Source organism: Mastigoproctus giganteus, chromosome 2 (genome assembly GCF_048544385.1).
Source record: "Mastigoproctus giganteus isolate SK-2022 chromosome 2, ASM4854438v1, whole genome shotgun sequence".
NCBI classification, from domain to species: Eukaryota; Metazoa; Arthropoda; class Arachnida; order Uropygi; family Thelyphonidae; genus Mastigoproctus; species Mastigoproctus giganteus.
In genome coordinates this window covers 174,138,821-174,163,209 of record NC_143576.1, presented here as the reverse complement: position 1 = coordinate 174,163,209, position 24,389 = coordinate 174,138,821, and the positions used below count along the sequence as shown (strand labels likewise).

Genomic DNA, 24,389 nt, shown 5'->3' with positions numbered 1-24,389 from the left:
TAGTCTTTGTACTGCGCCCAGACGTTGCTTTTTCATTCTTATCGGCCATTATTAACTCTTCGAAAATGGAACTGCATTGGTTGCATTAATCACGATACAATGTTCAAGTAAACTGTCCGTTATGCACGATGTCTAATACTTTACTGAGTGATGACTAGACTTTGGATAAATGCATATAATGCAAATATTACAATCAATATACTTGATCATTTTTAAAAATGTTGATCTCAGAATATGTAACAAGTGACTGTACTGCAATTAAATTAGTGTGCAAGAAATTTTCACCAAGCATGGGAAACGTTTTAATGCTGTTTTGCTATTCATTTTCAAGTTATCGACTCCATCAAATGAAACGATTTCGTTAAATATGCCAAAAATGCAATCTGTAAAAGAGCATTATAGTGATCTGTGACAGCGTTATAGTCAGATGCGGGTTATAATATAAGAACAGCGTTATGGCGAATCAGCGTAAAGCGAACTGCATTATAACGGGGGCCTGCTATAATGGGGGCTTTTAATTTCCCAGACATTGACTGGAATTTGTGGGTTGGTCAGTCACACACTAGCAAGGCTTTTGTGGATTTATTGGATGATTGTTTTCGACATCAGCATGTTCGGGAGGCAATTCTTGATCTGATTATCGATAGTGATTCTTCATGCATTAAGGATCTGCCAGATAAAGGAACCACTAGGTGGCGGTAATCACAGTGTGCTGAAATGGGATTTACTCAAAGAGGTAACTACTATCAGGAGTAAAGGGAAGGGTTTTTGCTTTTGTAAAGGTGACTTCGGTGGTCTCAGACAGTATTTAAATTCTATACGGTAGGACCAACTGATGATGTTACCAACAGCAAATTCAAAATGAGAAGCATTCAAAGAATTTATCTTGGAAGCTACTAAGGCTCTACATACCAACTAAGAAATATTGTTCAAGGTTTAGGCCTAAATGGATGTCAGATCAACTAATGAGACATATGCATGGGATACATATAAATTAATGGGTAATATGGAAGCCTGTGATAGATATAAACTGGTCTGTAACCAAGTCACAAAGGAGATTAGGGAGGCAAAGGCAGTTTATGAGAAATCCTTGGCAAAGGATGCAAAGAAAAATAACAACAAGTTCTTTACCTATGTAAACTCTAGAAGGAAAGGGATGAATCAGATTGGTCCACTGGACATTGATGGTTCAACTGTTGATGATCCTGCTCAGGTGGCTAACAAACTAAATGAGTATTTTGCATCTACATTCACCCATGAGGAGTTATTGAGGGAGGGGAATGCCAGAGGTGAGTTAAACTCCGCCAGTGAGCTGGATGATTTTGTAATAACTGAGAGGAAAGTGGAGGAGAAACTGTTGAAGATAAATACAAGAAAGGCACCTGGGGTGGATGGGATCTATCCAGTTATATTAAACGAGGCAGCAAAGGAAGTAAGCAAACACTTAGCCATAATTATGAGAACTTCTTTGGACTCAGGGGAGGTACCCATGGACTGGAGATGTGCAAATGTGACCCCAATTCACAAAGGAGGATCAAAGGGCAACGCAAGTAATTATAGACCTGTTAGTTTAACATCTGTTCTAGGACAATTAATGGAGGCACTGGTTAAAGAAGCACTGCAGGATCACCTAGACAAGACTTCAGTTATAGCTCGGACACAGCATGGTTTTGTTAAGGGAAAATCTTGCCTGACCAATTTAATTAGATACTATGATGTGGTCACACAGGAACTGGATGTAGGGAATAACTTTGATATCATATATTTGGATCTTAGAAAGGCTTTTGATACTGTCGCACATGGAAGACTGCTGCACAAATTGGAGCAGTGTGGCATTGGAGGCAAACTGCTGCTATGGATAAAGGGATGGTTGTGTGGGAGAAGACAGAGTGGTAATCAGTGGACACTGCTCTTCGTTGACTAATGTTATTAGTGGAGTCCCTCAGGGTTCAGTATTGGGTCCATTGTTGTTTTCTATATTTATAAATGATATTGATGATGGTATATCAAGCTTAATGTCCTAGTTTGCAGACGATACAAAGGTTGGCAGGGTTGTTAAGCACACTAATGACAGTATATTGCTGCAACAGGAACTAGAAAAGTTGAGCAGATGGGCTGAGAGGTGGCAAATGAAGTTTAACATTAAAAAATGTAAAGTACTACATATGGGAAGCAGCAACCCCAGAGTGACGTATCAACTCTGTGGTACTACGCTGACAGTGGTAGAGAACGAAAAGGACCTGGGGTAATTGTGCAGGAAGATATGAAATTTTCTGAGTGGTGCAGAGACGGTCTGCAAGAGTAGCTCATAGTGTTTTGTCAATGATATACAGGAATTTTTCTAGCAGGGATAAGGAGGTGATTATCCCTTATATAAGGCAATGGTCAGGCCACACCTTGAGTACTGTATACAGATCTGGAGGCCTCATTTTAAGAAGGATGTAGAGCTGTTGAAACGAGTACAGAGAAGGGCAACAAGATTAGTGAATGGAACAATGGGTTACTCTTATGAAGAAAGGCTTAAATTTTGCAAATTACAATGTCTGGAGATTAGGCACCTGCAAGGTGATCTGATTGAGGTGTATAAAGCCTTGAATGGTTTGAGCATTGAAGAATTCATGATGGAATTCTTCCTCTTGCTCAGAATAATCATTTGAGAGGGCATAAATTCAAATTGTGGAAAGACAGATGTGCAGAAGTTTGCCTTTAGCCAGTGGGTGGTTGGTTGGTGGAAAGACTTCCATCCTTTGTTGTGGAAGTTGATAGCCTAAATAAATTTAAAGCTGAGCTGGAAAGGTACTTGAACGAACGGAGGGGTGAAATGGGAGTGTGTTTTTTTTTTTTTTTTTTGTCTGATGCTGCATAAGCTTGCTTTCTTGCATCATATGCCTCTACTAATGCTAATGCTAATATATTTTTTGCTTATTATGTATATAAATATTATTAAAAGGTAAAAAAACTAATTATGAATATTTGATACTATTAGTTACTTACATTTTCTAGCTTATTAGCATTAGTAAAAAGCTCTGATGCAAGAAAGCGAGCTTACGCAGTATCAGCCAAAAAATAAAAAATAAAAATAAATAAAAACTTCCCATTTCACCCATCCATTCACTCCAAATGTTTGTTCTGTTCTTCCTTAAATTTATTTAAGATATCAACTTCCACAAAAACAAGTGCAAATTTGTTCCACCAATCAACTACCCGCTAAATGTAAATTTCCACACATCTATTCACAAGTGTTTCCTTGATGCTCCCTCAGGTTCGTAATCTGACTAAGAGGAAGAATCCCATCAGCACTGAGTCTGCTCATACAATTCAAAGCCTTATACACCTCAATCAGATCACCTTGGAGGTGCCTAGTCTCCAAATGCTGCAATTTGCAGAACTTTAGCATTTCTTGGTAACAGCATCCCTTTGTTCCCCTCACCAGCCTTGTTGTTCTCCTCTGTACTCATTCTAGCAACTCTCCATTCTTCCTAAAATGAGGCCTACAGATCTGTACACAGTACTCAAGGTGTGGCCTGACTACTGACATACAAAGGGATATTCACATCTTATCCCTGCTAGCAAAACTGCTGTATATTACTGACAGGACCTCAGCTCCTGCTCTGGCAGCCTGTGTGCACTACCCAGAAAACTTTTTTTCATTCCCTTTGTGTCATCTACAAACTTCGACATCACACCTGATACAGCGTCATCAATATCATTGATAAATATACAAAACAACAATTGACCCAATACTGAACCTGGCGGACTACACTAATAACATTGGTCCACAAAGAGCAGTGTCCATTGATTATCACTCTCTGTCTTCTCTCACGCAACCATCCTTTTATCAATTGCCATACTGCTTCAATTTGTATAGCAGTCTTTTATGTAAAACAGTATCAAAAGCCTTCCTGAAATCCAAGTATATTAGCATTAGTAGAGGCATACGACGCAAGAAAGCAAAGCTTTTTTGCATCATATGCCTCTACTAAAAAAAAAAACACCTCCCATTTCACCCCTCCATTTGTTCCAAATGCCTGTCCAGCTTAGCCTTAAATTTATTTAGGCTATCAACTTCCACCACAAAAGATGGAAGTCTGTTCCACCAATCAACCACCCGCTGACTAATGGCAAACTTCTGCACATCCATTCTACAACCGTCTTTCCTCAATTTGAATCTATGGCCCCTCAGGTTCTTAATCTGAGCAAGAGGAAGAATCTCATCAGTCAGCCTGCTCAACCCATTCAAGGACTTATATACTTCATTCAGATCACCTCACAGGTTTCTACTCTCCATGCACTACAAATTGCAGAACTTAAGCCTTTCTTGGTAAGAGCACCCCTTTGTTTCCCTCACCAATCTTGTTGCCCTTCTTTGTACTCGTTCTAGCAACTCTACATCCTTCCTAAAATGAGGCCTCCAGACCAATGCCTTGTACAATGGGATAATCACCTCATTGTCCCTGCTAGCAAAATGCCTATATATCATTGACAAGACTCCATGACCTTTCCTGGCAGCACTGCCTGCTCAGCAAACTTCATATTTCACTGCACAATTACCCCCAGATCTTTTTCACTTTCCACTTCCCTGAGTGTAGTATCACACAGTTGGCACATTTCTTTTGGGTTATTGCTACCCATATGCAGTACTTTGCATTTGTCAATGTTAAACTTGAGTTGCCACTTCTCAGCCCATTTGCCCAACTTATCTAGATCAAATGGCAGTAGCATACTGTCGTTAACAATCCTGCCAACCTTTGTATCATCTGCAAGCTTGGACATTAAGCTTGATACACCTTCATCAATATCATTTATGAATACACAAAACAACAATCGGACCAGCTCCGAACCCTGGGAAACTCCACTAATAACATTTGTCCATGAAGATATCATATATGATATCAAAATAATTTTTTGCATCCAATTCCTTTGAGACCACATCATAGTATTCAATCAAATTGTTCAAACAAGACTTACCCTTAACAAATCCATGCCGTGTCTGAATTTTCACTGCAGTCTTGTCTAGATAATCCTGCAATGCTCGTTTAACCAGTGACTCCATTATTCCCTCCCCCCCCCCCCCCCCGAACAGAAATTAAATTTACTGTCTGTAATTACTCGTGTCACCCTTTCATCCCCTTTGTGAATTGGGAATACATTTGCACATTTCCAGTCCATGGGGACCTAGCCTGAGTTCAAGGATGTTCTCATAATCATGGCTAATGGTTTGCTTCCTTCCTTTTCTGCCTGTTTTAATATAACTGGATAGATCCCATCCACCCCAAGTGCTTTTCTTATGTTTAACTTCAACAATTTCATTTCCACTTTGCTCTCAGTTATTACAAAATTATTTAGCTCCCTGTTAGAGTTTAATAAGCTTCTGTTCTCCACTTCCCTACACAATTTCTCATGCGTTAATGTAGATACAAAAATACTCATTCAGTTTGTTAGCTATCTGAGCAGGATCATCAAAAGTCGAACCGTTGTTGTTGGTTTAGGGATTTATTAGGCGCATTGGCAACTATGGCCATAGTGTGCCAAAAAAAGCCAAACCATTGACATCAAGTGGATCAACCTGATTCATCCCCTTCCTTCTAGAGTTGTTATAAGTAAAGAAAACTTTGCTCTTTTTCTTTGCATCCTTTACAAAGATTTCTCGTAAACTGCCTTCGCTTGCCTAACTTCTTTTATGATTTGATTACAGACTAGCTTATATCTACCAAAGGCTTGGTAGATATAAGCTATGCTTGATAATTTATCAAGCTTGATAATTTATATGCATCCTATGCATTTTTCTTCTCTGCCAAGAGTCTCATAAGTTCATCTAACATCCATTTAGGCCTAAACCTTGAACAGTATTTCTTGGTATGAAGAGCCTAGTAGCTTCCAAGATTAGAATTTATGTGTTTCTTAACTAAACAGCATAATCCCTCCTCCTTTCCTATCCGGTCTATCCTTTCTGTATACATTGTATTCCCTAAATTCCAATTTTGCATTTCTTATATCTGCATGACACCACATCTCTGATATCCCAAAAATATCTGCCTCTGAAGTCTTGACCAGCACTTCAAAATTCATTTTGAATTTATCACCCTTCACAGCGCGTGAAACTTGAAATTACGCATGTTGCAGAATAGCAGCCACCTTGAGAGATTAATGTTTTTTTTGGGTTATTGTTTTTATGTTATATAATTACAGAGAAATTGCAGCCAGTAGCAGTAATTAATAAAAATATACAAACTGTTCATCAGTGCAACACAATTTTTTATAACTGAATATATTGCAAATATGGTAGCTGGGTTCCCTTTCAGAGGAAAATGCTTAGATTTACAAGTGTCCAATTAATATTTCACTGATGTATTTTTCATTGTATCTCTAATTGAAGAGATGGGGAAGAAACTAAGCAACTACAGTAATTACTCTCAGATAACTACTGTTGTTTATAAAAATTTAATTGTCTTATTTTGAGTGGATGTTCCACAGAAGAGAATACAATAGCTCAGTGGTCTACACTTTGCAAACCATTGCAGTAGCTGGTTTCCTTCTGTGAGGTACAGAGTTTGTTTCTGCTAGTGTGAATTGTGAAATTCACATTTTGCCATAAAATGCATATTTTTTATGACCCTCCTGGTGGACAGGATTGCACTTGTATTATATCTGAAACACAGTGTAACCAGGCACAGTATATTATGGTTACACTGTATTATTATTTTCAATCATTACCGTTACTTATTGCATTACATGGAGTATGACGTAATTTAACATAGGTCATAAGCCACATTGTAATAACATTTGGTAGTGTATGCATATAATTGTGTAATTACATATTTTCATGCACCACATCTTAAATGTAATGAAATTGTCTTTATTTCAGATTTTAAACACTTAAATAATATGTTTTGTAGTTCTCTCATCCTCCACCTCTGGAGTTCACTGTGACAGTTTAATGGTTTTGACATGTTGTTTGGCGAGGTCTGGGTCCTGTCACAAGCTGGAGCAATTTCTGAATATCTTCAATTAGGGTTGTGGTTAGCCAATTTCCACTTGTTATTTGGATTTTTCATCCTGCACAAAAACAAATTCAGCTTATGAACACACACTTGTGGAGATATAATACGCAGTGATGTAATATGGCATAAGTTGACGATGTACCTAAAAACCAATAACAACCATCTCTGCAAATCTCAACCAATTGCAGCCCATTGAATCCAAGTCTTATTTTGCTCCTTCTCTGAGAACTCCAACAGAACTCCATTAATCTTATTGTTGTTATTACTAAAACATAAAATGAATCAATGCACCTAATCATATCTTTGCACCAACTGGATATATGTGAAGCAGTTCAACCTTTTTTTTCACATCTTAGCATCAAATGGGCATATAAAGAAGTTCAACATCCTTCTGTGAAGTGGTAAAAAAAATTCTTGGAATTAGTGAAACACTGGACAGTGAGGACATCATTTAAGAAATATGGAATTCACAATCTATCAATATTAGTCAAAATGGCATGATATTTGAGAACAACCACACTTTGAATCACAAAATCTGATATGTGAATATGAGAAAAACTGCACATGATTATTTTAAGTTCACTAATTATATACACAAGAACAACGATGTGATACATTATTGTCTTCTTTCTAAAAAGAAAATATGAACATTGAAAAACTAGCATTTTTCTCTAAATTCATTTTGAAAACTTAGTACATTCTAGGGTAACAAGTATAATAATCAGAGTACTTTATCCAACCAATTATCCAAGTGGATTTTGTCAATTACCTTCAAATTCTTCCATTGCTTCTGGTGTAACCATTAGCATGGGTCTGAAACCTTTAGACTCAATCAAATCTTTAGCAGCAAGCAGCGAGGTAAATATTTCTTCTCGTCTTACTGAAAATCCCAGTTCTTTTAGCCGTTCAAACAGCACTCTCTTTGATTCCCTACTAGTGTTTGTTACAAAACGTAGCTTCAACTGACTCTGTCGAAGACTGGAATTAAAAAGGAAAAAGAAAAAAAAAAGTTACCCATTCATATCAAAGCCACATTTTTTTAATAACCAAGAAAGAGGAAAGAGAAACAACAAAATATGACAATAATTTTTTTTTTTAAATTCTGTAAATATCAGGTTAGTTACTTATTCACTGGGAGCTTGTTGTTGAAAGAGTAACCGGGAAATGATCAGTTTAAATGACCGAGTCCTGTATTTTATAATCTGGCACAGTCATCAACTGGTATCGTTAGCCCACTGGTAGGTGCACAAGGATCATTTTGACTGCCACTTTATTTTAGCTCTTTCACACTAAAGCTATTCAAAGTTTGCCCATTTGCAATTCACAGTTCTTTGTAGTTTATTACCATAGTTTAATAAACTATTACATAGTTCATTAAAAATTTGTGAAACCTCTGGCGAGATCAAAATGACCCTAAAATGTTTGTGTTGACTGTTTAGAAATTGTATCTATAAATTGTCTAACCTATGAGCAATTTACAATGAACACCATGCCACCTGCTTGCCAGAGAAATTCCTTCACAGTCCTAAAAAGTGTGCAAGCACTTTTACAAGATTTGTAACCATGTCCATGAGTTAACAAATTCAATTATTTTTCAGTGATATCAACATTGATTAGAGAATATGACAATACAATTTGCTCATCCATGATACTGAATGCATTATGGTAAGCCAAGTTTTCCCACAAGAGCAAAAGTTCTCAATCCTGTGAACAAGTTTCACAAACATTCTCACACCATAAATAAGTTACAATATACCAGGCAGCAAATGAATCTTAGGTTGCTGATACAGATCAATAACAGGAGGCTAGAAAAGCCCATGGTACCCATATCCTATTATATGATGAACAACAAACAGTAGAGATAGGGAGATCATAATCCCACTGTATAAAGCAATTGTAAACTGCACTTGGTTGTGTCCAAGTATGGATACTTCATCTAAAAAAAAGACTGTTTCGTGAGGGTGTCCCCAGATGGGCAACTCGCATGGTGAGATCTTCAAAAGGGCAACCACATGAGGAAAGACTTTGATTATATGGGCATGGTAACCAGGTGCCTTAGGAGAACATGATTGAGGTCTATAAGGATCTGAGAGAGGATAGTAAAACGAATGAAGGTGATTTCGCTATTATACAGGCTTCCAGAACTAGTGGTGATAAATTCAAATTATGGGGAAGAGGTTTAGATTGGATTATAGGAAGCTTTCTTTTAGCTAGCAAGTCGTTGATTACAAGAACAAGTTACCTCTGCAGGTAGTTGAGCCTGACAGTTTGAAGAAATTCAAAGGTCAACTGGATAGTTATCTACATGCAGAGGTAGTTATCTTATTATTATTATCATCGTTGATTATATTATTTTTACTTTATTTTATTAATATTATTTATTTTTTTTTTAGTCAGTGCAGAGAATGTCCACAGCTTTTACACTATACTATACAGCTAATACTGATATTAATCATAATAGAATGAAAACATTTCACATTTGGAGTTGGCCATTTGATACTGTTAATGAAAAGACTTGTTAGTCAAGTCTTTTCATTAACAGTACACAAATTTAAAGCACATACAAATTTTTATACACATTTCTTTTTATGGAATCTCATATTTTAACTGTTATTAATGTGACTTTTATGTTTGATTTTCCCCATTTACCTTTCAGGCTGAAGAAAGACCATTTTTCCCCATCTGCTACAGCTTTAACATGCTTATTAAGTTTTGAAAGGACGGAATTTTTTTTTAAATATATGAATTTTTCATTGTTCTTTTAAAATTTAAATAAAGCTGCTTACTCTATTAAAACATTTTAATGTAAGTTAATAGGTGATATAAAAGACTTAGGGATAACCATACAGTCTGATATGAAGTTTTCTAGAAAATGTAGAATTCATGGGATTCTGTAACTGATCACAGGAACTTTGCCAGCAGGGGCAAAGAGGTGCCATCTTATAAAGCAATGGATAGACCAGCGTTTCCCAAACTTTTTTAGTCATGGAACATGGTTCATCTCACAATATATTTACGGAACACTTACAAAACATAAGTTTATCAGAAGCCAAAGAACTATTTGCTAATATTTTATTGCATATGATGCACTATGCATCAGGAGCATCTTTATTTCCAACATATGTAAAGCCGAAATTCAAATAACTGTCATTAAACTTTAGGTTTTGCCTTTTATTAGTTGGTTACTGTTTTTTCACTTTGGATTTTTGGGGAACAAAAGGCTGCGATTGTTCATCCTCACTTTGAGGTGTGACAATATTGTGTTCATCTTCATCAACTACAGTTGCAATACTAGAAGTACTTGCTTCTCATTTTAAAGTTCTTTTTTTCAACTACAAATCCATGACCATTTATTTTAATAATAATATTTCGAAATACTGATTATTAAAAAAATTTATACAAGGAACAAATTTAGTTATGATATCGGTTCCCCCTCTCCTTCCACCCATGTACTCCAGGCTAAATCGCATATGAATGGCATATTAGACCACTACATTGCTACTTTTTCATAGATGTTATTACCTCTACACATACTTCCCTATGCAAAGCCCACCAAAATAAAGTGTTCCACGGTCTATTTGATTATTAGTCTATGCCAGTATATTAATAACCAAAAAAAAATAAAAAATGTTAAAAATGATAAAAAGTGGTGTACGCTACAAATATGCAAAATTTATTTATTTTATTTTTTTAATTATTAATTACAAATTTTCACAGAACACTTGTTCACATCTCACGGAACACAGTTTGGGAAACGCTGGAATAGACCACATGTTGAATACTGCATACAGATTTAGAAGCCTCATGATGCAGATCTCTTGGAAAGGATGTAGAGAAGATTATAGTTATATATAAGATTAGTTGGAAGCGTAAAAAGGTATTCTTACCAGGAAAAACTAGAGTTCTATAAATTTCAGAATCTGGAAACTATGCATCTATAGGGTTAACTAATTTAAAGTTTTTAAGGCTTTAAAAAAAAGGTAGAATAGACTAAATTCTGATGGTATATTTAATCATCCTCAATGTTATGAACAAGAGGACATTAATTTAAAAAGGATAGTTGCAGAAAGATATGAGGAAATTTGCCTTCACCTAGAAAGTAACTGATTCTTGGAATAAATTTAAAGGTTTGGCAAATTATTAGATAGAATGGGCAAATGAAATGACTTTAAGGGTTTTTTTTTTGCTGATGCTGTATAACCACTTTTTCTTGCATCATTTTGCCAATAATATTTCTGTATTATTACTACAAACATCTAGAAAGTACATATTGAACCTCTATTTCAAATTTTAAATATTTATTAATAATGAAAATGATAAAGGAGAAAATATGCAAGATGTTTTGCCTTTTAAATAATCTGAATGCTTTTGAACAGAACATGAAATCAGAATGTTTGCACGTACTACTTTCCCAATGTTTTCTTAAATTTGGATCGTGATGTAAAAGTTGATATAACTATAGATTTCTGTAGTGACTTTTACATTACAATCCAAACTTCATTATGACTGGTCTTGGATATACCACCTTGAAACAACACAGAGGACTGATTGTCCAGCATTCTCTTTTCTAATTGTGATATGCTGATGTTGACTCCTTTTAACTGGTTACTGACTTGAACATCACAGAAGCAAAAAGATATAGAATACATAATGTTCATCTATTCTGCTTTTTGCAAAGAAATTGTGTTCTTTGACTGTTCTGAATTGAAGAATAGCCATGTAGTGCAAAAAAAATGTTACTAAATTGAGAATACAGTCTCAGAATCTTTTTAAAGATGAGAGATAAAGTCGCACTCTCAGAAAGTCAAATATAATGACCTTTTTGCCTCTGCTTCATTCCCATCAGTGCAAATTGTGAAACATAATCATCACAATGCCAGGCACACTTTGAAATGTGCCAATATGGCATGGGCGTCTGCTACTGTTAAGAATAAAAAACTTAAGTGGCACCCTTGTTAGAATTTACTAAACAGCACAAATGAGCGATTGATTAAATTACATAAACAAAATGGTTATAAAGCTTTTTTTTCACTTAAAAAAAAAATGTATAACTTGAAAAACTACAAACTTGCTTTTTTACTTTATTATCAATATGCCCAGGGAAATTAAACATTCCCATAAGCTGAAACTACAGAATTAACAACATCATTATGATCATGCATGCTGGTTGGCTGACTGACAAGGTTGCTGAAGATAACGATTGGTTAAGATTCCTGTGAGTGGATGCTCATGTTCACTTAAATGGTTCTATAAGCAGGAACTGCTCCTAAGCTTATAGGTGTTTGCCTATCAACTGCATAGTGCATCACTCAGCAACACAAAACAAAGCCAAAGTGATTACCAATTGGCAACTTTCACTTGCTTTTGCAACTCTTATCTGAGCTATTTCAAAGCTAAGATTATCCCTGCATTACTCTATTTATTGGATTGATATTTATCCCTCCATTATTGCACTATTTATCTCTGCACTGCTCTATGGATTTCATGTGTGAGAGCCCTAAAGCACACATACATTGATCTTCATTTCTGGAAGTCATTTCACACATCCTTTTATGAGTGAATAGTGTTGGTTTGTGCTGCCACCTCTTAACTGTGTTCCCAACTAATAGTTTATATGATTTTATTATTATTATTAGCCATATGGTGCAAGGAAGCCTGAGGATTATGCTGCACCAGCCAAAAAAAAAATTGAGAGAGAGAAGTAGAAAGGAATCACCAAGAAAGAGAAAAATGATGATATCCAGCTCAGGACCCTGGGTGTGCCAAGTCCATACTCACCAGATGTGAGTCCCTGGGGTGTTTTTTTAATAGATAGTAGCAAATATAGTTCTGAAACTCAGATGAGAACATCATACCTATCTACCATTATTGCTGATTTTCACTTAAACTCTGAAATTCATTGAAATTTAGATCCAAAAGTTGATGAAAGAATTAAATATTATATAAACAGATGTAGAGATAATACTGCTTCAAAAAATGTTTTGTTTTTTTACAATTTTTATTTTAAATTCTTGTTTCATTTTTGACAATACTTTAATGATGGACAACCAAGTCAAAATAATAAGAAATTAATATTTAAAAACATGTAAATACAAAGTTCTCATTTTTACAAAACTTCAATATAATAAAGAACCTCATTCCATGGAGCCCACTCCTAACAAAATCTCACTACAGAGACTCCATGCACATTCAGGAAATTCTCTCATGAATGGGATAAGCAAACATGGCACTCTTAAAAAACCACACTCCTTTTGCATGAATCTATCCCATATTAGCAGCATAAACAAACCTAACCTTTTTTCACTAAACAAAAATGAAAATCTATTAAAAACAGGACCCTCCCTGTAAGTATTTTTTTTTCCTTCTAAATGAAACTATTTTTCTCAGTTAACACCGTTCTCACGTGGCCTCTGTTTTTCACATAGCCTTTCTCTGTAACATGTCACGTGACACAAGGAGGGGAGGAACAATCATGTCCTTCACTTTGTCAGGAACAATCACATCCTTCACTTTGACTGGGCCAATCATGTCCTTCACTTCGACTGTTTGCAGGCCACACCTAAAGGCTCCCTGTACTAAAGTTTAGTCAAATACTTGGTTTCCTTAAATAATCTTGTTGCTCTTCTCTGTACCCATTCCAACAGTTCTGCATCTTTCTTAAAATAATTCTTCCAGAACTGTATGCAACATTAAACATGTGGCCTAACCACTGTTCTCTACAAACAGATAATCACTCCTTGTCCTTGCTAACAAATTCCATATATAATTTACAGGAACCCCCAAAGAGCTATCCTAGTAGCCTGTCTCCACTATTCAGAGAACTTCATGACAAACAGTTAATACAATTACCCCCCCCAGTCTCTTTTGTTCTCCACTACCCAACTGGTATGTTATTGAGGGATTACTGCTGCCCATATATACTTTGCATTTATCAATGTTAAATCTCAATTCTCATTAACAATGAGCAGTTCTCATTGTTAATGCACTCTAAATAATCTAGTAATGTACAGTCACAAAAACAGGGGGTTTGGGGGGCAGCCCCCAAAAATAAAAAAAAAAAAAATTGTAGACATGCATGAGCAATTCTCATTGTTAATGCACTCGAAATAGTATAGAAACGTATGGGCGAGAAGTATCAGTGGGTTGTCTAGTGTTAATTTTTGCTACTTGTTTTAAAAAAATTGCATTTATATTCGCCTATTTTTTGCTCCCTTTTGACATTTCTTTTTCTTCATTTCAGCTCCAACATATTGTGATATCATGTGACATCCACCTGTAACATATGGGCGAGGTGAGGGTTTGGTTTGATTTGGTTTTTTATGGCGCATTGGCAGCTAATGCCATAATGCGCCAAGTCGCGAGGTGAGGGAAGAAAGCAGTGCCTTTGCCTGTCAGTCACTGCCTTCTTCCTCGATGAAGTATGGAAGTGCCCCCATAAAGTGGAGTTTTACCAATACTGGAAACAGAAAGGGGCCCAGCACCTGAGGGGCACTACTAATAAGATTAGTCCAAGAAGAACAGTGCACATTTATAACAGTGTCAAAAGCTTTAAGTAAAAATTATTTTTTGCATCTGCTTCCTTTTTTACTGCATCATAGTAGCTAATGATGTGATCAGATAAGACTTTCTATAACAAATGCATGCTGTGATTTCCTATAACTGCATACCTGCCATGATGATCCTGCAATACTTTTTTAACCACTGACTCCATTATTTTCTGCAGAACAGAAGTCAGGCTTACAGGTATGTATTTACTTGACTTCTATTCCAAGGTAAATGGTTTTGAAAATCAATCAGCAAACTGCTAACGCTTCTGGATAACATTTCATTTTGTGTTTTAAATATGCCCTAGAAGCTGTTCAAGCATTTGAATGAGTTTGTTTCTTTCATGGTTTATTTTCACTCAGAGATAAACATTAATTGAAACTCTTGAGTTAACCTGGTTATTCTGCATCATAATATACTGAACAAGTACCAGGTTCCAAAACCTTCTCCAGTTTCTTTGTCATATTCATAACTTGCCATCACAGGTTGTTAATATATATAAAAGATTTTATCCCCCCCCCAATATCTGTACATATCAAACTGCAAAGTTCTACAATGTAATGCTTGTTCTACAAATTGAAATGAAAAATAAACCAGTAACTTATTAGGATGATCTAATTCATGATTAAAGTACTCAATTATTATTATTATTAGCCATATGGGGCAAGGAAGCCTGAAGCTTATGCTGCACCGCCCAAAAAAAAAAAAAAAAAAATTCCGAGTTACCCTGTGAGAGAGAAAGAAGTAGAAAGGAATCCCAATTAAGAGAAGAATGATGATATCCAGCTCAGGACCCTGGGTGTGCCAAGCCCATACTCACCAGATGTGAGCCCCTGGGGTTAGTAAACGGTAATTCACTCACCGCTCCAAAGCTTCAAGGGCGCCTGGTATAATTTCATTCTCTATGTGCAAAGTACCACTAAGATCAATTAACACTGCCTTAATAATATGATGATCTTCCATCCTAACCCGACTGCAAAGTCGCGACAGCTGCAAAATCCGAATTTTGAAAGTATATATGATTTGTCAAGTTACTTGATAAATGTATTGTGATGAATATGGCACAGCCAATTCACTAAATAGCAATATTTTAACATAAGGAACGCTCAGGGATCTGCAATTAACCAACAATCACCTCATGGCCTAATTCACGTACTTAATACCTGTATCATTTCATTCTGAAATGATAATATAAATTGGTACTCAACACATTTAATTTAAATAAATAGTAAACAAACTCCACACGCTGCACTACAGACAGAATCCCGAGCATCCACCTAGTGAGATTTTAGATCAACACTAATAACGTAGAAATCGCCCACGCTTCTTTTTTTTTCATAACTTTCGAGTCTATTTTTAAGGCAGCGTTCGCACGTGACACTGAACGGGTCCTCCGTGTGCCAATTAAATTACAGAAGCCTCAAAAAATTTTATTGGTTGGTTAAGGATTCAGCACTGACAGATCCGCTTCAATGTTGTTTGAACGACTGCCAGGGCCGTGTAAAGGTAATTGGGGCACCCGGATACAAACGTGGTTAAGGGACATTATTATTACTAGCCATATGGTGCAAGGAAGCCTGAACCTTATGCTGCACCAGACAAAAAAAAAAAAAAAAAAAAATTCTGAACTACCCAGAGAGAGAGAGAGAGAGAGAGAGATAAAAGGGAATCACCAAGGAAGAGAAGAATGATGATGTCCAGCTCAGGGCCCTGGGTGTGCCAAACCCATACTCACCAAATGTGAGTCCCTGGGATTAATCTTTTATCTATGTTGAGACTTTGATGGCTCCTGGGATTGGGGCCTCCTAGATCGGGGACCCTGGTGAGGTGCATCTAATGCATCCCATTTGCGCGGCCCTGATGAATGCTGCCTGAGGCAGTGCGTGATCAGATTAAAGGCTGATCTCAATTAGCTAGATGATTGTTAATTATATTTGATAGATACTGACTGAGCGTTGGAATCAGGGCCGTACTTAGGCATATGCCAAATAAGATATGGTTTGGGGCTTTGCCCTTTGCTGTTGTGAAGATAAAAATCTATAACAAATATTTTCGCCTCTTCACGTGTTTGATTGAGAGTCTGATCATGTCATATATATAAAGAGCTGGACAGGTATTTCGAACGAACAGAGGGGTGAAGTGGAAGTGGTTATTTTTTATTTATTTATTTTTTATTTATTATTATTTTATTTTATTTTATTTTTTTTTGGCTGATGCTGCATAAGCTTTCTTTCTTGCATCAAATGCCTCTACTAATGCTAATGCTAAGAGACGGGAAAAAAATCATACAGAGTGAGATAGAGAGTGATAGCAGGGAGATAGAAGAAAACTAATAAAACATGCATAATAAAAAATAAATGATTACAAAATTGCAAAATAAGGATGTTTTCACACAATTTACAAAACCAGCCTCTCATCAGGCGCCAAACAAAATAATAGCATGCACCTTTGCCTTCATTTTTGATGTAAACTACAGGCCAAAGGGTAAAAAGCATAAACAAATAAAAATGAGAATAAAATTTTTGTTACCAAAATAAATGAAAATGAATATAAAATTTTGTCGACAAAATAAAAAATACAAGAATTAAAAGGGGGCTTTAGAAAATGGCATGTGAGCTTTATAGTTGTGTCAACTATAATGTTGTCAAGGCGATCCAACACTTAGGTAGGTGGCCATAATGTCTTGGCTCACGTGTATATACTTGTTCTATCAACTATCAAGTAGCTAATGCAGATCTGGAATTACACGAATTCTACAGAACCGATGCAAACTGGTAGGGTGACGCCTCTGACAGTGCTTGAATTCTTGCATGCCTCAATGTTTTCTATATTAAAAAAGCAGTATGAAACAAAACATTTTGATAGTAAGTATTGCAGTTCGAAACTGCATTACAGAATATCTCACTGATTAAGATCAAAGCATTCTTCCTCTTCTCACACTATACACATATGAGGGGGATATAAATTATTATTGAGGAAGGAGCTTATATAAATTAACGTAAGTACTAAACAAACTATTGGAGGAGATGGACAGGTCATGTGGAAAGTTTTTTTTTTTTTTTTTTTTCTTTTGGCTGATGCTATATAAGATTGATTTTTTGCATTATTTGTCTTTGCCAATACTAATCTCTCTCTCTCTTAGTCATAATATAATTCTTAACTCTTAGCTATCATGTGCACAACGCGTGTTTCATTTAATCTGTGTGAGGGTGGGCATTTCCAGGGTAAAAAAAGTAAATAAATAAAATTAGGGTTATTTGAGAACAGCTTCATCTATTAATGTGTATTATATCCATAAATTGCCTGTATTATCTGGTCAGACTGCCTATTTTGTTGAATAAAAAAATTAAATAAAAGCAGCTTACGGGACGCAAAAATTTTTTTTATTTTGCCTGAGACCGACTAACTGAGCCACGGAGTGAAAATAGCCCATAAAAATTCCTCGGTCACTGACGGGATTAAAAACCAGTATAATTTCTATCCGTTGTGGAGAGGACGGTGATTATAACCGTTGTGCTACCCACAAGGACTAAATAAATTTGAAAGTTAGATCTTTTTTAACTCAGAGTAATATTTAACTCAACGTAATTACTTTTATTAGATGTTGTTGTAGTTGTAGAATTTTAGGGGCACCAGCGACTTTGATCCTGTTGCGCCATATACAACAAAACATTATGACCACCTATCTAATATGATGTTGGTCCTCACGTGCAGTCAAAACAGCTCGTACCCGGCGAGGCATGAACGCTACAAGATTTCTAAATGTGTCTTGTGTTATCTGGTACCAACACGTAACCAGCAGATCCTTCAACTCCTGTAAGTTCCGTGGTTGAGACGCCGCAAATCGGAGTTACTGTTCCAAAATAAACTACGCATGCTCGATGGGATTCATGTCTGGGGGATTTGGAGGACAGTGCAACCTGGAAGTCTTCATGTTCCACGAACCAGTCTCGAACAATCCGAGTGGTGTGACACGGCGCATTATCCTGCTGAAAGACGACACCGCCAGAGGGGAAAGACCATTGCCATGAAAGGATGTACGTAGCAGACGTCAGAGTGCCCGGCACATGGATGACTGAACCTAGGGTATCCCAGCAGAGTAGAATATCGCCCAAAGCATGACACCGCGCCACCGGCTTGTTTTCTTCCCACGGTGCGTCCAGGCGCCATCATTTCCCCAGGTAAACCACGCACACGTACCCGGCCGTCCAAATGGTGCAACAGGAAACGTGATTCATCGGACCAGACGACCATCTTACAATCACTCAAGGTCCAGTTTCGATGCTCGCTTGCCCATTGTAGGCACTGTCGGCAGTGAACCGTTTTTAGCATGGGCACTCGGAGCGGCCTGCGGCTACGCAACCCCATTTCAGCAGGGTTCGATGTACTGTGTGTTGTGACACATTACTCCCGTCACTAGCATTCCAATTACTAGCTAGTTGCGCCACAGTCGCCCTACTGTTGCCACGTACCATCCGGGGGATCCTTCACACACCTCGAGCATCGATGTGCCGTGGTCGTCTAACACCTCGCTGGCAGTTCGTGGGTTTTCCAACCTCGGATCACTTTCGGCAGGTATAACACTGCGCTTGCGCAAGTTGATGTATGTCATATTCGGTTATGCTCTTCATAGATAGCAAGTTTTAGTTACTTATCCTTGACCTTACAGCATGATTCAAGTACCAATAGATTCCTCTTTTTATCCGCCCAACACGGATGAGCCATCATCTCCATCATCAAACAAACAGGTAAAGTCAAATATGAAGTTTGCTGAGGGGCTGCCAGGGCAGTTCATAGAATTTTGCCTGTGATAATATAGGAATTTTGCTAGCAGGGACAGGGAGGTGATTATCTCGTTGTACAAGGCAATGGTCAGGCCACACCTACAGTACTGTGTACAGGCTCGAGGCCTCGGTTTAGAAAGGATGTAGAGTTGTTACAACAAGTACAAAGAAGGGCAACAAGATTGGTGAGGGGGAACAAAGGGATGCTCTTACCAAGAAAGGCTGGAGTTCTGCACATGCAGCGCCTGTAGAGTAGGCACCTGCGAGATGATCTGATTGAGGTGTATAAGGCCTTGAAGCAAGCTGAATGCTGATGGAATTCTTCCTCTTGCTCAGATTAAGAACCTGAGGGGGCATAGATTCAAATTGAGGAAAGACAGTTGTAGAATAGATGTGCGAAATTTGCTTTTAGCCAGCGGGTGGTTGATTGGTCGAACAGACTTCCATCTTTTGTGGTGGAAGTTGATAGCCTAAATAAATTTAAGGCTGAGATGGACAGGTATTTGGAATGAATGGAGAGGTGAAAGGGGAGGGTTTTTTTTTATGCTGCAGAAGCTTGCTTTCTTGCATCGTATGCCTCTACTAATGCTAATTATAACGTCTACCAGTCGTACCTTGGTGGATGCTTGGATAAAGCTTTTATTTATTATTCATTTTTTATTTGATGATTATTAGAGTGGTGAGTAATTTGAATGCCCGAGAGAAAGGTATATTCAGGGCCACGGAGTATCTTGCAGTGTTGCCAATTTAGCGGTTTTCCCGCTAGATTTAGCGGAATTGCTTCAGGTTTGGCGGATTAAAATATATAATAGCGAATAGCGGTTTTTTTTTAGCAGAATGAGTTTAAATGTAAAAATTCAAAATATGTTTAGCATTTTATATATTTTGGCAATGTAACATTTAAATTAAGAAATATTTATTTAACAGTATAAATATTTCATAATTGAAATGTTTTATTGATATACATCGTAAACATAGTATAACTTATAACTTAATAGTATAACTTATAACTTAATAGTCTTTTTTTTTATAAAGCGAAGGATCGGTTTTATATTATTCAAGGATACCCTGAGGGGAACCCAACAATTTCAATACGTAGTTACACTGGCGGTCAAACGATACGACCGTTGGTTCATAGCTTTAAATTGTTGAATCAAATCTAAAAATAAAAATATGGAAGAAATTCTAATCAATTAGCCCCACCTTTTTTTGAAACCAAGAAGCAATGCCATTTTGATTATTTTTCTTCGTCGTAATTGAATCATCTGGAGAAACAAAATTACAGCGACGAATAACATCATCATGGGTATAATTAATGTATCGGTAGAGATCTTTATATGCAGGCCATTCATCACTGATGATTCTTGTAATTGATAATAGAGTTGTTTTAGCTGTATTTTCTACCGGAACTAAAAAAACATCCTTTGTTAATTTTTTTCGAATGCACCAAAAACCCATTGTGTTCCTATTAGTCGTCCTCTATTATTTTATTATTAGCTATACGGTGCAAGGAAGCCTGAGGCTTATGCTGAACCAGCCGAAAAAAAAAAAAAAAAAAAAAAATCTGAATTATTGAGAGCGAGAGAGAGAGAAGTAGAAGGGAATCACCAAGAAAGAGAAGAACGATGATGATATCCAGCTCAGGACACTGGGTATCCCAAGCCCATATACACCAGTTTTAATTCCGTGGGGTTATTATATATTTTCTTTTGAAAAATGCTGATTCATCAATTTCAACTTCGATAGCGATTCCATATTCTGAAATCCCTCTAGTTAACTATCTTAATCAATTATTGATATCATGCAGATCTCCCTCAGATCTTTACATTTTCCAATAATAGTGTTTTTTTTTTTTTTTCCATTGATATTTAAATTAAGAGCAATGCGATCTCGAGACCAATCTTAGGACCAGAAGTATAGAAATAATAAATTTTTAGATAACACTAATGTACTATCATCAAAAAATGATTTATCTCTTTGTTTTACGGCAGGGTTTCTTACAACCCCATCTAAACATGTCAGTTTTAGATTTACTTTTTGTTAGCTGCATTTCAAGTTTGCAAACTTCACCAAAAGTTGTACTTTGCAAAATGTTGTTTGTTTGTTATTTGGTTTTTAGGAGCATTAGCAACAAAGGCCATATTGCTCCGGAGATATGCGGTGGTCATTCCCTGACCTTTCCGCATCCTCCGTATTTGGTGGTGAAGGGCTCGAACCCAGGTCTAATCAAGAAGCGTGTGCTACGCATTGCTGCTCCTTCCCACCTGGCTAGGGAGACGCATTGCAAAATGTGATTTTTCGCCAAACAAAAAACCAAGTGATCATCAATATTGCCATTGCATAAATTCGTCAACTCCGTTAAACGGTGGTTGTTATTTTTGACTTTTTCCTCAGAATAAACTGCATTTGATATGTAATTTGGAGGTTTTTGTCTGGATATCATGTAGGGTCTTAAATTTTTTTATGGCACCCATTAATAGGACGAGTTTAGGAAGATTTCATTTGGGTTAAATAGGATTTAACCCAAATAAAAACTTAAAAAGTTGGCGGGTTAAGTGTTAAAAATAGCGGATTTTGAACATGCCGCTAGGGGGAAGTATTATTAAGAGTTGGCAACACTGGCTATCTTGTTGTTGAGGTTATACGCGGACACGCCGTACAAGTGCAGTAAGATGTGACTCTGTATACCCTCTGATTTTTTTTAGGTGAATAGCGTATAACGTCTGAATTTTTAAAAGAAAACAAATGTTGGTAAAGATTCAATATAGGGTACGGCCAACCAAAATGGCGACGAGGAAAGGAAGGGGAAAAGCAGTGATTGACGGGTTTTGACTCCACCCACTCACTGCGTTCCCCCTCCTCTCCTCGCCCGGCGGAGGCGAAGTGACACGCAGATGGCACGTGGCACAGCAACGAAAGTGAAAGCAGAAAACAAAGGATAAAAGCGAAAATCAGAAAAATCCACATACAAAAATACACGTTTCTACGAGTTCGCGAAATGTCACGTGACATTTGAATTTCAGAAAACTAACCGTTTTCTCGACCGCAGGTAATACAGCACAACGTAAAATTCGCCAGGGAATTGCAAAAAAGAGTATTTCGCGAGCATTAATTAACAACGAGAATTGCGGATGCACGTGAACAACAGAAATGGTTATGATGATTTTTTTTAAAAAAAAGGTTGTTTACTATCCGATTTCACCAGCATTAACAATGAAAATTTGGGATGCACATCATCAGAAAAGCTAAAAAAACAAAGAAAACCACTCACCTGATCGGTGAAAATGCTTCTTTCAATCCTGAGTGGCGGGCTTGTATAACACAGAAACAGCTTTCAAAAATTCCAGTGTGAGATCATTACTGTCCCGATGCTTCCTTCGCCACATATACTCTGCGAGGTAGGAGTCGAACTGGTCATTGACTTTGCTAAATGCCAGTTGCCTTTTTAAAGCACTCCAAGTCCCCTCGATGCTGTTCGTGTTTGCGCCAGTTTCTGGATCGCTGAAATGAAGTGAGTGGTTTACAGCCAAATGCTTAAAACCTTCGTCTCCTAGGCAGTCGTAAGACTTCCAACAGTCGGACACTATGGTTGTGCCGGGTAAAATGGAAGTCTTAATTATGTCTAGGAGAACTTCTTTGCTCCTGTTTTCAACGACCCGGAAAAAACACTTTCCCGTTCCTCGTTCAACCCCCCCAAACACCCATTTCCCATTCACCCTTTTCCCACGATTATATTTGCGCTTTCCAAATTTGCTTTCGTCAATTTCAACAATAACATTTTCACCACCAATCATACCATTTTCTTTCTCACACACTTGCACACATACCTCGCGACAATAACTCCTCCAATCACTCACTGTCGCGCTTCCGACAGCAAGCTCTTTGACGATAAGATCGACGGGCGCCTTCATTACCCAATAATAAGTTAGAAGGAGCACATCGATTATACTAAGCTTGCTCGCTCACAAATTTTTTTCCTGGCACCAATCTATCACGCACTTGCATCCTTTCGCCTCCAATCGACACAACATTCGCGCACTGACACTTTCCATGGGGTTGAACTGGGGATAATAAAAACCTACGACAAAGAAAGACACGGCGACAGTAAGATTGACTCGACCTAGACGAACCAAAAAGAAAGGGAATCATTGACCGAAATTAAAAGAAGAATTGAAAATTGCGCAATAAAAAGAAATAAAACAACGAACAAAAAAAATTAATACATACCTAAAACAAAGGAATTCACACCTGCACTCAACGTGGCAGCACTACAAATCACAGCTGCACCCAACGTGGCTGAACTACAAATCACAGCTGCACCCAACGTGGCTGAACTAGAAATAAAATCACGAGGAACCACAGAAATGGGGGGAATTAGGAATTACTAATCAGCCAATTAGAAGGCTCAGAAGAGGAGGAAAGTGGCCACGTCACTTTCATCAGCCGACATTTCAAATTAAATTTAATTTTTTTTTTTCTGGGGGCTCTGCCCCCAGACCCCCGTCAATGTGGGGGCTCAGCCCCCACACCCCCGGGATTATTCAGCCGATTAAGTATTATTTTTTTTTCATCAGCCGATTAAGTATTATTTTATTTTCATCAGCCGACATTTCAAATTAATCAGCCGTCACTTTCATCAGCCGACATTTCGAATTAAATTTAATTTTTTTTTTTCTGGGGGCTCTGCCCCCAGACCCCCGTCAATGTGGGGGCTCCAGCCCCCACACCCCGGGATTATTCAGCCGTTTAAGTATTATTTTTTTTTTTAATTTTTTCTTTTTAATAACGATGATTAAACCACGTGATTAATTACGATGATTAAACCGCAACCACGTGACATCAATATCGCGTGCCACGCACTGTGACACGGGTGACACGCACTTCGTGGCACCGGTGTCAGTTGTGATCTTGAGGACGTAATTGACTCCGCCCACTGGGTGGAGCCGTCTGCCTTCATTCTCTTCATTCTCATTGGCTGTACCCGCAACTGAATCTAACCTATAAAAATAAAAATAAATTATGTTGTATGATATAATTGGAGTTATTTACAATTGAACGT

At 37.3% G+C, this 24,389-nt stretch overlaps 1 protein-coding gene across 2 annotated transcripts in view; it reads right to left on the bottom strand.

Annotated features, from left to right (window-relative positions):
* Nucleotides 1–15,811, bottom strand: part of LOC150089760 (haloacid dehalogenase-like hydrolase domain-containing protein 2) — a 71,594-nt gene extending 55,783 nt beyond the window's left edge. Inside the window, exons 1-2 of one of the 2 annotated variants that reach the window (XM_090368786.1) lie at nt 15,409–15,811; nt 7,771–7,979 (exon numbers count right to left, since the gene is read on the bottom strand). In XM_090368786.1, the coding sequence (XP_090224912.1) occupies nt 7,771–7,979; nt 15,409–15,509 (310 nt within the window). In that variant the 5' untranslated portion in view covers nt 15,510–15,811. The remainder of the gene's footprint in view (nt 1–7,770; nt 7,980–15,408) is intronic. The other variant, XM_090368787.1, reaches the window with a different exon arrangement.
* Between the last annotated feature and the right edge of the window lie 8,578 nt (nt 15,812–24,389).